The sequence below is a fragment of the Pteropus vampyrus genome, unplaced genomic scaffold (assembly GCF_000151845.1).
Source record: "Pteropus vampyrus isolate Shadow unplaced genomic scaffold, Pvam_2.0 Scaffold19, whole genome shotgun sequence".
Classification (NCBI taxonomy): Eukaryota; Metazoa; Chordata; class Mammalia; order Chiroptera; family Pteropodidae; genus Pteropus; species Pteropus vampyrus.
This window is the reverse complement of record NW_011888800.1, coordinates 12226424-12241866: the sequence shown is the minus strand read 5'-3', so window position 1 is coordinate 12241866 and position 15443 is coordinate 12226424. Positions and strand designations below refer to the sequence as shown.

The 15443-nt window shown below is 34.9% G+C and overlaps 1 protein-coding gene across 1 annotated transcript in view; it reads right to left on the bottom strand.

Moving 5' to 3' along the window:
• The window catches only part of SLC12A1 (solute carrier family 12 member 1), an 80074-nt gene extending 65198 nt beyond the window's left edge, over positions 1-14876 (bottom strand). Inside the window, exons 1-4 of the mRNA XM_011355175.1 lie at positions 14251-14876; positions 5561-5692; positions 5341-5416; positions 95-190 (exon numbers count right to left, since the gene is read on the bottom strand). Coding sequence (XP_011353477.1) covers positions 95-190; positions 5341-5416; positions 5561-5692; positions 14251-14670 — 724 coding nt within the window. The 5' untranslated portion in view covers positions 14671-14876. The remainder of the gene's footprint in view (positions 1-94; positions 191-5340; positions 5417-5560; positions 5693-14250) is intronic.
• Between the last annotated feature and the right edge of the window lie 567 nt (positions 14877-15443).

The window sequence follows — 15443 nt, the reverse complement described above, 5'->3', positions numbered from 1 at the left end:
TATGTTCTTGTTCCCATCAAAAAGAAATATATAAAAAATATTTTTGCCTACCAGTAGCAAGTGATGAGACCATTAGATATCTTAGAAATTTTACCTCCACGAACAAACCCGTTAGTTGCTATTGCTGAAGTTGACAACCCCGTAATAGAAGTTACCATGGTGGAAAGAAGAATTATGAGAACTCCAAGACCTGTCAGCAATGAAAGATAAAAGATATTGCATTTTACTTTTCTTCCTTGGATTTCTTATTGCCACAAACTATACTGCCTTTAATTTAAGTCTTCACGTCCAAGCCGTGAGCCCCAATGTAGTTGCTCTGTGCTAAGGAGAAACTGGTTTGCCTGGCATAAAGATCAGGTTGGAGAACCGCTCATTACAATGAAGCGAAAACTTCTAAAATGCAGCCCTGGAAAGGAAAAGTTGACTTATGATGGTGTCCTGGGAGAGAAACTACCTTGGCTGTGAAAAGAGAAAACATGACATTTGACCTTCTCTCTTGCTTGAGAGGAACCTGAATGAGAAAGTTGGAGGTTTGACAAAGGTTAAATCCTTCTCCATTCTTCTTGCATCTCTCTTGCCTAGAAGGGAGTGGAGGCGGGGAACCAATTTAGATTACCTTTGAAAACACTCCAGAAAGGTCAGTGGTGAACTATTTGAGTCTGTGTTGCCTTTACCTTACAAATGATAGTGCGGGTCACAAGTTTAATTACCTCCTCTGACATATCCATTTGTGGCAATAGCAGAGGTGGATAAACCAGTGATAGTGGTCACTGTCACGGCTAAGCCGATGATAATCACACCAAGACCTCAGTTGAGAGAGGAAAAATAAAGGCAATTAATCGGTAGAACAATTCATTAGATCGTTTACATAAAAACCAGCAAGTCTAAGGTAATCACCAAAAGACCACATTTGAGTTAACAAGTTGGCCTGAAATCACCACAGACTAAGTGCTCAGCTTTGAAGTTTTTTGCCTAGGGTAGTATAAATTCTAGAGCTAAGATGTGCATGAGAAGCTATACATGACTGAGCAACTATGGCTGGTCAAAATTTGATGTGAACCCAATTTTTTATGAAGTTCTAGATACCTATAAACGTAATAATTGGTCAAAACAATACCAAGCTGTTAATATAACTAAAGAGTAAATATTCATCTTTCCAGGTAACCATCTTTTGATGTACATTTGGTTGTGTAGGAGTGGAAAGTTATATACAGCATAGCAAATCATTCATCTGGCAGATAAGTGGAAAGAATCTAAATGAACAACTTTCACTAATTGGCTCTATGACCTCTGGCAAGTTACTTATTTTGTGAGCCAAAAGTGTCAATGCAATTAAAAAGAATGTGTGTGTAAAGTGGCTAGCACAGTGCATAATGCACAGACCACAATACAGAGTCAGTGGCATTGCTTTTAGATCATATCCGCAATAGTCAAAATAGCTATTATTTATTAAAAACTTACTATATATCCAGTTATGTGTTAGGTTAGAAATGCAAGGAACAAATAAAATGAAATGAAAAAAAAAAACTGCCTTCAAGAATCTTATGCTGCAGAAGGTCAATGATTATGAGAAAGAGAAAGTGGTAAACCAAAATTTGAAGGAAGGCAAGGCTGCCTTCGGCTTCAGGAAATACACAGCCAGGAGGATACAGAAGAGCAGCAGGATATGCTACCCCAAAATGCCACTTTAGCATAAAGATTATTTTGAGCTAAGCCAATTGAGAAGAAGCAGATACTTTGTCGTATTTGCCTAAAAACAGGACATAAATTTGTAAAGGTGTATCCCCTTTCCCCTATATCAGAAAGGACAGAGGTTGAATCTCCGGTAACAATTCTAGAACCTTAGCAGCTGGAGATGTTATCAGAGGAACCTATGTAACAAACTATACTTATCTTCCGTTAGTTCCCTTATATATTTGCCTTCCTACAATTTGCCACGCTAGAAACTCAGTCCTTTTCCTTTGTCTTGTCACGTCTCTAAAAATGTATCATTCTTTTGTTAAGATGCTGTATAAGCCCAACTCAAACCAACTCTTTGAGTTACTCCTTGCTGTCTTCCCATATGTATGCACACTGCACATGTTAATAAAACTTCTGATTGTTTTTCTGTTATTAATCTGTCTTTTGTCAGTCTAATTTACAGGTCTTTAACCAATGAGCCTACTATGGGTAGTGGGAAAACAGTTTTTCCTCTCCTACAATATTCTCCTCAATGGAGGTCAACGCAGAATTCAGGGAGAAGTTGTGAGGCTAAAATCACTCTGGCTCCAGCCAAAATGTTCTTGCTCCCCTGCATAAAATGGGTGCTTCATAATTGTTGTTGGCAGGCTCTCTTGTTTCAAGGATGATTAGAACAGTTGGCCAAGAGAGGCTGTGATCTCTCTATCCATGTCCTGGGAGAAGGGGGAGTGGGGGGAGATTAAGGATAGAAATGTGGATGAGGTACTGGAGGCTGGCTCTTTTGATGCTCCCAGCTATATCTTGGCTCTAGCAGAAGTCTCTAGTTAATTTTACAGCTTTAAGTGTAATAGGAAGAGGCTAACTGTAGACACAATGTGCAGACTTGAACCATATTGCCTCAGCCCCTGTAGACTCTTAAAGTTTGGTGTTGTAAGAAATAGATGCCCTAAATTCTTCATTTCTGTTGCAGGAATCCTGGGATGGGTATCATTACATTATATGTGGCTTCAGTCTTTTGTACCCCCAAAGGTGATTTCTTTTATCTTTTGCACATTATTTTGCTCTTGCCTTTGTTTTGAGAAAGTTTGATATCAAATATTTAGCTCACCCCAGCAACTGCATAGGACCATATACTTTGCATTTCAGGACATTTAACCTACTCTGACTTTATTACTTCTCTAGCTTATTTTCCCCTTGCCTCTACTTTTCCAACAATTTTTAATTCATCCTTTTGCGTTGTATATATTTCTGTAAACCATATGAAATCCTAGAACAAAATTTCACACATTTAGACAGTGAGGGATTTGCCAATCAAACAAAATCCCAGGGTAAAAGGCAGCTTAGAGAACATTCAATTCACAGTTTTCTCAAAGTGTGGTCCTTAAAACACATACTTCAGGAAATACCCAGGGTACTCATTAAAAATGCCTAGACCTACTGAGTTTGGCTCTTTCAAAGTGAATCCTTGGATTCTGCAGGTTTGTAGCTTAACTTTCCCTGTAACTCTTATGTACTCCACAGTCTGAAGACCATTGCACTACCCTAAGTCTATCTCAATTTGCGTCTGCCTATTCGGCGAGGTTCTTTATCATTATTTTCAAAGAATTAATTGAGAAACAATCTAGCTTCATAATTTTCAGATGAAAAAATAAAACTCAAGGAGTATTAATGACTTGCCTCAGGTCATATCTGCTTTTCACATCCTTCTTCTCTGCCTGATGGTTAAATTTATTAGAAATCATCTTGCCCAGCCAAAGTCTCCAAGACAGAGTAAAACAGCTATATGAGTTATTGGCTCATTCTACCATTTGCTTTTGGTAGAATGCCAAGACAGCCAAAACCCATGGCCTCGGAATGGTTACTTAAGGGCTATAGCTACTGTTGTTCCTGACTCCAGCTTCCTTCTGGCTTTGTTCCCAGGTTCTGGGCTTACAGTGTATTCAGGTTTCTTTCTCAAACTATTGTTTCTTTTCTTACCCAATAAATGGTCCCACATGGGCCCCAGATGGTGACTTAATCAACTCATTTAGCTTTAAGTTTACAGCAAAGGCAAGTAAAATTGAGTAAGGGTGGTAATAAGTTTCTACTACTCACTAAAGTCTATCTTCTAAGAATTAAAAGAAAAAAAAATTCCATTAAAAAAATTATTAAAGATCCATTTAGATAGAACTCTACTACAATAGGATTGAACTACTTAAATAACTTAAATAAAACGTTCTTATTAAAACTATTCTGACGCCTGAAAGTACAATAAACAAGTTTAGCAGAAGATAGGATTCTTCATACTTTACAACTTTGCAATAAACATGAAACTGGATTGACTGTGAAGAGTAATGTAAGATCTGATTAAAGTTCAGATTATTGCCCAAACATATGGATGTTAAATAAGTTGCATTAAAAAGAATTACTCTTGCCCTTGGCTACACTCACACCTCTAAACAAAGTAATGTTTCTTGATGATCTCAATAAGTTACTAAACTGCCCTTAAAAACCTAATTTTGCATGAAACCCTGAAGCAAAAACTTGGCAATATTAAAATGCAGATTTTCCGTGGAACTGCATATACTTATTTTGGACCCTGCGGCTGTAAGCCTTCATTTGATATGCATCATAAAGCCAGCAAGCAGCCCTTTGTCAGGAACCCAGCAGTTGCCAAACACGAAACATGGAAAAGCTATGGGAACTGGTACCAGTGTTTCAGTTTATAACTTAGTTCTTTCTTTTTCAGGGTTAGTCTGTTGGTGATTTTGAACGTGTTTTGAGGAGCAAAGACAATAAATAATGACCAAGTATCTTCCGAGTGTGAATTGAGATACATTCTGGAATGATATCTGAAAGCACATCTTAAGCTCTATGTTCTTGACGCTAATGATTTATAAGTCTTCTCCCAAAGTGGATCTATAATATATTTTCCATATGTAGAGTAGAACATCATTAATTTTTATCACATTAAATCAGTACCTATGATAAAATTTAAATAAATTTTTCATATAAATTTTATTAATATTCGTTTAATAAGAAAAGATTTGCCACAGGAAATAATACCTCAAATAGAACATAATATTTAAAACATTAAATAAGCACAGTAATTTCAACATCATTTTCCATTTAGAAAAATTAGCAAGTTATATACATTATCTCAGCCATTTTATCTATTATTTTAAGCAATACTTTATTAAACTTTATTTTCTTACTGTGAGTATCTGAAAGTAACACAATTATTTTCTTTGGAAAATGTCCAACAATTCAGAATTTTTATTAATCAGGTCACATTTTCACCAGTTTTCGCACAAGTTATTTTTAGTTAATGAAGTTTTGCCAAAAATTATGAGAGATACTATGATAAATGACAATGTCTCCAAATATTAATATTGTTATTTAAAATAAATGTGTCTGTATATACCTAAAACTCCACGAAAAGATAGGAATATCTCCTTATGCATTTATCTGGCTGGCAAGCTGGAAAATTCCAGTCTCCCAGGAGTCAACGCTTCACCTTTCCTCTCTGACAAACATTGTCTAAGAGGCAAAGTTTAAAAACTCAAGTGCAGATTATTTCTGTGACCTTCATCTCACATTCAGCATTAATGGTGAAACCAAATTGCTTATTGAGTTTATAACGTACACAGAAAATTATATAGGAGAGGAAAAAAGGCTTACCGATTCCAGCTTCTCCAACAATCCAAGAGAGGCGAATGAAGAGCATGACGCCCCAGATATTCAGCATGCATCTTACCTGTGGATTGAAGGAGTATTGAAAGAGATGAGAAATGATAGAGGGCAAAACTCAGGTCTTTGTAACTCTGGTGTTCAGGCCTTGTCAACACTCAGTCTACTAGTGTTGGGTTGTTTTCATGTATAAACACAGGAGCTTTCTCACCAGCACACCTTTCACCCATCCAAACTTCACAGCACCAGATTTTTCTTCTTCTTTGTTTTCAGCTTGTTCATCTCCAGACATCCTGTCACCATTAGCAACTCTGTCAGCTGAACCTGGGGCCACCATCACATTCTGCATTTTTACAGATAGCAAAAACACAATACATGGTCAGCAAACACATGGTTGCATAAAACTTTCAGAGGCAAATCAAAACAATTGACATAAAACTTTAGACAAATAAAAAACTTTAGTCATTTTAATAAGATAATTAATGTTTGCCATGGAAAGCTGATGGCTTCGTTTTGTGAGTAATTTTAGGCACCAAGACTGCAGGAGTGGTGAAGGAACCTGGGCAGTTCTACTGGTGAGAATATTACCTTAGGGGAAAATGGCCAGATTTGGATTTGTTTAGAACACAGAAAAAACAGAAGGGAGAAGAAGGTATGTAACAAAGGGAGGAAAGTCTAACGATAGTGAAGGAGGGTGTTTGAGAAGGCTTGGTTAGAGGGCTGGAAAGTTAAGTTTCCTCACTAATGCAGAGTACCTGGCCTTCTTTCCATTGTTCTCTTTGGGTTTCATTTTATTCTTGAAATAATAATGATAAAACTTCTCTACTCACATCAGAGTATCTTTTTTCACATCAGTGTTTTCTTTTAAAAAATAAAAAGGTTAAAGACATTGTATAGCTACAAGAATGCTATCTCTGTAGGGAAAACTTATTTAGATTTGCCTGAGAACTGTAACTCTTATGTACCTTCTTTCCTTATATACAGAAGGAAAGAAGTCTTACAATTAGCAAGATAAGTTGAGGAGAAATAAGAAGTAGTATAAAAAGTGTTAGAACCTTATTTTGTGTTTTTCCTCCCTGTGGCCTAATTTTGAAAAAGACCTTTTGTGTCAGTGAGATAGTCTCTGAATTCAATGGGAGGGGAAATGGCTCTGTTTCTCTCAAAAAACAACTCTCTAATTTCTCCTTTTGGTATGACTTTTATTAATTTTAGATACATCCACTTAATTTAGCCTATCTGGCATTTACCTGGCTCTTTAATTAGACTACACCTGACTGAGCTCCCCAAAAGCAATCTTTTCCAGTAAGGGTTTTGTAAGGGTTTTGAGACAATTGAGGAAGCTTCTTAGATTCAACACTTAATTACCTTTATTAAAGAACAACTTTATCTTATTTAAATGGTCTAAACTGGTTTAAGCATAGAATTAGGTGTTCTGACATTACTTGCTAAGAGATCTCTGACAAGGGCATTTTTCCCCCCTCTAAAATGGGACTGATGTGAAATAAATATTCGATATTTATTATAAGGCCTTATTTGGGGACAAAGTTCTTGTCCTTGCCGTGCTCTAGGATTTTTGCTTTTGGGGGCTTTGGTGTACCACCATCCTACCCACTATAAACTGATCCTAATTTGGGCTGTTTACTCCAACCGACTTTGACTTCTTGTGTCCTTCTTTCAACATGTTCTACTTCTCTCTGCAGGTAAGTGGTTCTCCCAACTTTGTTCCCACATGACTTTTTTTGTGACACTTAGGTAACCAATGCAATACAATGCAATGAGTCACTGTATGTCAACTAAATTGGAGGAAGATGGTGGGTTACTTCTCCTCAATTCCAATCAGAGATTGTCATACGGCAGGCCACGAATAAACAGCATCAAATCCATAACATGGACTTGAAGGCCACCTGATCGCTTCCACTTAAGAGCAATAACCTAGTTTCTTAGCCGTTGTTGTCTCCTGTTTCTTTTCTCTTCCTTCCCTATTGAGTATTTCATTTCTCACTGTTTCCTTTGTGCAGTTCACATTAAAAAAGGGAGAGGAAGGAAATGAATCCTAAACAAGATTATTTTATTATCTTCCAACAGCACTGAGGAAAAAAGTTAAATGACAGAGGGAACAAATTAATAGTTAAAATTTAGTTCTGAATTACCTGAGGTATGTCTTAATCTTAAGCATCCTCACTTCCCATTTGCACAGATAATTGAAACATCATATGTTCATATCAATGCAAGATATGGATAAAATCCATGAAAATAGAGGCTGAACTAGCAGGGCAGAACCTGGTGCTCTATACCAGCCACGAATGCGAGTTATGTGTGTAACTCACAGTTTATCAGTAGCTACTTTTTAAAAACTAAAAAGAAATTAGTGAAATAACGTGGGTCCAGATATAGGCCCTTAAATTTAAAAAATATATTTAATTTCTGTAGAGTATCATATTTCTAATATTTGCAATGTAAATATTCATTAGCAGTGGTGGCACCCCACCTTATAGGAGAAATCTAAATCACAGACTGTCTTAATAATGTATTTTACTTAATAGAATCTATATAAAATATTATCATTTGATCATATAATCGATATAAAAATATTAATGAGATAGTTTACATTTCTTTTTACATGTCTCTGAAGTGTGTATTTTATGCTGACAGCACATTTCAATATAAGCTAGACACATTTCAAGTGCTCAGTAGCTAGCTGCATGTGACTGGTGGCTACCATACTGGATAACACATCTCTATATAATACAGCTAATTACAGATGGATGAAACATTTGAGGTTGTTCTCCAGTCAATTAAAAATCTACTTTTTTTCTGCAAGGATTCTACCTTCATAAGGCGTTGAGTGGGTCAAATGTAAGTTTCATTTTCTGCAACTGGAAAATCAATGAGAACAGGAAAGTGAGGTGTGTTAAAATGTCCATGAATGTTGAAGAGATTATTTGGTTAGGAGATTCATTTATTTGACTTAATTTGAGAAAAATATTTTACATTGTCAATATTCCAGTTAATCAAGATCCCATGGCCAGATTAAGAAGTACAAATTACCAATTATAAAAACGATCATAGGGATGTAAAGTACAGCATAGGGAATATAGTCAATAATATTGTGATAACTATGTATGGTGTCAGATGGGTACTAGACTTAGGGTGATCACTTCATAAGCTGTATCAATGTCTAATCCTCATGTTGTACACTGAAACTAATATAATACTGTATGTCAACTGTAACTGGAATATAAATTAATTTTTAAAAATTTTATTTAAATGTTAATGTGCTTAAAAAACAAAAAGATCCCACGGCCAGAGACCATGAGCAGCTATTCATTCAGAGAGAAAGCAATTTCCTTTCCTGGATTAACTGGGGATCCCATGAGACAAAATCTTAATCACTTACTTTTTAAAAACAGTCTTGGGAATAAAACCCATGTTTTATGATTAAACCTGAACTTGAGGGTTTGGTCCAGGAAATTGCTCTGCTCTCTTGTGAACTCTGATGGTAACTGTGACCCTTAGATCTAGATTAAAGAGAATATCAATGACTGTAAAAAAACATTTTACAAAGTTGGCCAAAGGATGTACAGGGTATTTAAAATTTCCCCTTAAATAAACATTTCTATCTGATAAATACCCTTCTTGTCAGAGTTTAATAGTTCAATCTATCACTAGAACATCATAACAGAAAGCAAAAAGAATATTCTATAAGGGCGTGTCAGGAAAATCATCATATATGGAAATTAGTAAAGCGATAATTTTCTGAACTATTCAAAAATAGAGTCATTGTAGGATGTTCAACCTTCCCTTAGGTAAATATGTTCAACCTGCTAGAGTTTCAAAGTTTTAAATATATTTAAATATATTTAGAGGAGAAAAAACCCTCAAATGTATATTTCTTCTATTGACTGTAAAGTTCTGATAGTAAATTTATAAGTACAGAATCCAATCCATTTCCATTGCTCACTCTCATGCTGGAGCTGAAAAACCGCTGCACATAAACTAGTAGACTTGAAATCTAGTTTTGGCTATGCAATTAATTTGGGGTGTGTCTTCCAGCAAGTTACTTAACCTTTCCTGGATACTGCAAATGAGGATAAATCCAGTGAGTTTTCTGAAAACCTTACTTTGAAATGGTTTACTCTAAGGCAAAATCATTTTCCGTGTCTGCCGTCTTCTTCTTCTGACATGTCTCCTTTATAAAGCCCAAACAGCAATTATAAGGTCAACTCATCATCAAAGTACTGAACAAGACTCAGAGTGGAGGGTTTATAGGGGTTCCATGGCTGTGAGCTATAACCAGTGGCTGGCAGACTGTCTCGGCTGCTTCACGTTCTTGGGACCAAAGTATCAAAGACTGAAAGTTTTATGATTGTTGCCTGAAACCAGTTTTTCCCTTTTTACTTTGAATTAATTTGTTTGTTCATACTCTATTACCATAAATGATGACCCATAACCTTTCATAAGAGCATTTTAAATTGCATAGCTTTAGGGAATGATTATTTATTTACTAAGAGTTTTATCTGTGCATTAAGTATTCAGAAAAGGAAAAACAAAGTATGTTGACAGAAAGAAAGAAAGGCAGGGGGAGAGAGAGAGAGAGAGAGAGAGAGAGAGAGAGAAAGAAAGAAAGAAAGAAAGAAAGAACGAAAGAAGCCATTCGATAAAAAATTTTGCTCCCCCCCAATATTGATAAACTAGTAAAGCTTCAATCACATGCAGATTAAGGGGTATATAAAAAAAATAAGATATATATTATTTAAGTACTAACTAGATAATATTTACTACTATACATGTTTTCAAGCCTTTAGCCTTTAATCCTGGGATAGAAATTTTAGACTATCATTGAAGTAGTTCTACAAATATTTAGGCCTATATGATCCCCTCCTTATTGTTTTAAACTTTCTTTTATTATTGAAAAATTTAAACATATGCAATAGTAGGGAGAATAATATATTTCATGTACCCAACACAGCTTCAACGATTATCAAAATATGACCAATATTATTCCACCTAAACCTCTCAGACCACTGCTACTGGATTGTTTTAAAACCAACCCCAGTAAGGACCAGGTAATTCCTAATGCTCTTTCAAAATAAAAAACATATGATTCTAATATTTCTATATCTTAATGATTAATATTATTATGTTGGTACATTTCTAGGCCTTTTTAATGAAGGGGAGTATTTTAAATTGTGAAAATGAGCAAACAAAACAAAACAGAAACAGACTCACAGATACAGAGAACAAACCGATGTTTGCCAGATGGGAGGTGGGTGAAGGATGGGCAAAAAAGGTGAAAGAGATTGAGAAGTACAAACTGTCAGTTATAAAATTAGTCATGGGGATGTAATGTCATAGGACATGTAGTCAATAATATAATAACTGTATAGTGACAGATGGTTACTACACATCATGGTGATCAATTCGTAATATCTAATCACTTGAAACTAACATAATATCGTCAACTATAATTAAAAAATAAAGAAGAAAATGAGACAGTTTTTTTTCATGTTTTAAAACCATTCATCTAAATCACTACCATGGTCATGATTTATAATTACATTATTTTTACATTTGAAAACATAGTTCACAAACATATTGACTTATATTTTTGGTAACTTAAGCCAAAAGGTAGTGATGTGTGATAAACCATGATAAACCAGCATAAGAAAATAAAATTGAAAGATTCTTAATACTTTCCACGTATACTTTAAGGGAACTCTCACTCTACTTACTATCTATCACCGAACTATTTATAATGTGAAATTCATCTTTTTTGTTTGTTTGTTTCCACAAAGTATTTTAATAGTGAGAGCTCCCAGGTGTGGCTCTAACAAGTATTAGAATGAGCCCTTAATTGCAGTGTTTTACTCCAACAAATATTTTAGGGGTAGCTTTTGATTATCACTGGCCTTCAAGGCATTTATTGCCTTGATTTTAATGTCTATTTTATTTGTTTTGGTGATTAGTTCTAATTTTGGATAGCCTCAATTTGATTGCTAAAGTTCTAAACTTGAACTTTGAAATACTTTAGAAAATATTATTTTCTGAACACATTTATATATTCTGGTCCTTTTACAGAAGATAAGCATTTATACATTGATATAAGTGGTTTAATGCTTGTTAACTTGACTGTGTGTCCTTTACTGCTACCCATAGCAATGCCACTTGACTTACAAAATAAAATTTTAGAGAGTACAGATCAAATCTCTTTAACTCACAGTATACAGCAGCTCTCGTGAATAAATGGCTAATAAATGCTTTTCATTATAATGATAAAAAATTGAAACTTACAATTAATTGTGTAGGGGAAGCAACATGATTTCTTGCATAGTCCCCAAAATAAGAAAGGAGCTGGGATCTCCTGCTCAGCCCATCATGACTGAGATGCAATTTCTTCTTTGTGCCTGAGTTCCACCATTTTCTATAGCTATCAAATGAGCTGAAGCAAACTGCTACGGAGTGTAGGCTGAGGATAACATATAGTAATAAAGAGCATGGACTCTTTATCATGTAGACATGGTTTCAACTTATTAGTCATATGAACTTTGCTTCTTGACCTCGGAAGCTTGATTTCTCTAAGTCATTGTTTTCTCTTATAAAAGATCCATAGAATTTTATAAATCTTTCACCATCTATAAAATATCAATAATAATAGTACTTAACTTAAAAAGCTGTGATAAGGATTGAGTGAGAATGTGTCAAGTGTGAACGTCGTGTCTGAGACATAAAAAAACTCAGTAAAAAGTGTGTTATTCAATGTCAGAGTCAGTCTTAATGTTTTTATTCATAAATTACTTTTAGTTGCTAATAGTCTAATGATCCAAATGTGACTTCATTCTATTGTTTTTGTTTTGGATCAGTTTTTAAACAGCTGGCTTCCTTAAGAATAATATTTCCATCTTAATTTTTATAGTTATTTTATACTTTTCATAGACAATTTCAGTGACATAAGACTTTGATAGAAAGGCTATGTATTTTCCTGATTCCCTTATAACTATATTTTCCTGACATGTTAACAACAATGGTGGTTAGTAAAACTGAAAAGCAGTTCCATTGTGGTTAGCCCTGTAGTTTGGAATTTTGTATGAAAAGGCAGCCATAAGAATTAAGCTGGATACTAAAAGTGGAATTATTTTTACAAAGTAAAAATACCAGATTATTCTTTGCCAGGTGTATAGTAATCATTATACATGTTTTGATACAGAAAGATCTCCAAAGTGTATTGTTTAGTGAAAACCCCAGAGTTCAAGACAACGTGTAAAATACATGCCAATTCATATTTGAAAAAAAAAAAACAACACCACAGACAGAAAATTAGATAGGAATAAATATATGTTTGTATAGGCACAGAAAACCTCTGGAGGGATTTATAAGAATCTCTCTGTAATGATTGTCCTGGAGAGAACTTTGGCTCATTTTACTTCTTCAGAATGAATTGAAATCTCTTTATAATACCTAAATTTCTCTTTCTGTCCCTCTCACATCTTGGAAACTCCTTGTGCCCTCTTTGCTTAGCCTTCTTTTCCCTCTTTCTTTTTGCCTTCTCCTTTTTTCTTCCTTCAAATAGAAAAGCAAAATGACAGCTCAGTCTGAATTCAGGAGCTTCAAATTGCCCCCCTTCTCAAAAATCTTCATGGAGACTGTGATTTTTCCTGACATTGCCACGTTGCTAACTTCTTTTGATTAAAGCATCAGATATCACAGATAAAGTGTAAATCTTATGTCTATAAAGAGAACAGACATGTAGAAAAGTATTGGCAATATAGTACATAGGACGAGTAAAGTTTGGTGGGGAGATGGGATAACAGTATAGAATTCAGAGCCCGGGCTCCTCCTCAGGAAGTCTCTCAATCTCTGGTGGTAGGACCCAGACTCAGGGACCCTAACAGCCAATGGGAACAAGTTTTGGAGATAGGTTTTCTTATGAAAAGAAAGATGAATTTAAACTAAAAGGAAATTTTCACCTTTATTAACATCTTTCATGAAAGCAATATTTTTAGAATCCCTGGAGCGAGTAATGATTTAATAAACAATTACTGAATGAATGAGTGAATATGAAAAAAATTATTTCAATCATTTTTTTTTCTTATCTCAAAACTTGGGCAAGAGTAAACTGCATTTGGATATGTGACAGCTAATTATTCTTCTTAGCAAGTAATTATATCCATAAAAAATGATATTCATTCCCAACTGTGTTCCAGAAAAACAGGAAGATAAAGTGCATCAACATATTTTAGAGCAAGTTATTGAAGAAGAAATCTACTAAGCTTATAAATGATTTGATGCAAGATTAGAGAAAGTGCTGCCTCATGTTTCTGGCAGATTTGGAACCTTGGCTATATTCCTTAAATAATAAAAAGTGTAGCCACATCTGCTGCTTCTGTACTTAAATTTAATTTAGTTACTTTTATATGCTTAAGTGCGCTCAGGAGCCTCAGGCAAAGCTTTGAAGAGGAAGGGATAAAATGCCGAATCTTATAAATCTCTGCTGTCTCTTTAAAGAATATAAAAAATTTCTATGTGCTCTAAAGGCTGGCACCACACTATTAACTACAGCAAGCACCAGTGATTTTTTTAATAACTGTTGTAGAGGCATTGATACTAAGGTGAAACCAGCTTAGTATTCAGTTTGACATGTTTAACCACGCGTGAATTGAGTAGACTACAATTCTAAACAAGATACGACATATTGCCTAACTTTCAGAGTCAATTCTCTAGTTCTCCGTCCTCAGTAAACATTTATGAAACACTTGTGTATTTTCTGTTTATTGGGAACTAGGGATAGTCATATAAGTAAGATGGATGGTTTGGAATAGACCTCTTCATTGGACGTTTTTATATTCAGAGCAGGAAGTTACCTGAAGGAGGAAGCCGTATACCTGCTTGTGCCCTTAAACTTACCTTTGAAAGTTGCTCGTGAATCTCGAGCAGGCTGGGTCGTTTGACCTTGGGCCCGCTAACACTGCCGGTGTTGCGATAGTACTCGATCTTGGGAACAGCATCCATGGTGTTGTGGCCAAAGGTTTGTAGGTAGTATGTGTTTGTGTGAGAATCATAAGCATGAAAACTGGCATCTGTTTTAGCTGTTTCTCCATTTTGAAGGAAATCGTTGTAGCACTCCTGTTTCCCAGGCCTGAAGCTGATTCTGAATCTGTTCTGGGCTTCACCCCCAAAAGAGGTTTCCTCATAATGTGGAGGGTCGGGGTTGTTATCCGCCGCTGCACTGCTCTCATGACTCTCATTTATGACATTAACTTGAAAGCGGTTGGTATTACTGGACACTGAATCCAGAAATACGTTGGAAGAGTTGTTCAGTGACATCTTCCAAACTGGATTTTTTTTTGGGGGGTGGGAGAGGATTAAGCTATCTACTTTATGATTGTTTTTTTTTTATCTATATATTTTCTTCTCAAAATAAACACCAATGTGTTTACATTAGAAAGCTCCTGGTTTTTGTTCTAGAAGAGCTCAATAAGTAGATTCTTGATGTATTGTCTCCTATACGATCTTCACATTGTTCTTCAAAGCTGTCATTGAAAAAGAAAATTATACTTGTTCCAAGTAATATAAATATATTTAACTAGGAGTGGGGGTATGAGAAAACAGTTTTCTGTCACAAAAAGTACAGTTTCAAATTCATTTCATTAAAAATTACCTGTCCAGTCACCTTAATCACAATTAAATCCCATAATAAATAACCGGGGACTTGTTTTGGCAAAAAGAATTTCCATGAAAATGTTACCTGTGTTTGTAATATTTGCTTGGATTCTGTGCAGTTAGATTCAATATGACTTTGGAAAAGATATAACTACTGATTCGGTATAGTAAGAGCTGATGAGAATATTCTTAGCCTGAAACACGGTTCATTGACTGTACTAAATGTTGAAACTGTGAAGTATTTTATGATTGATATATATATACTATGTGATAAATAAGATTTAAAAATATTTCTAAAACTTCTAAAAATATATAATCTTGTTAATTTATAAAAATACATCTTGTCAAGATGATGTCTCTATAAATTCTCAGATCTTTTGTTAGTTTTCAAAATGTTTGACTTGCTCATAAATTTGTTTTACAAAAGCTATTATAAA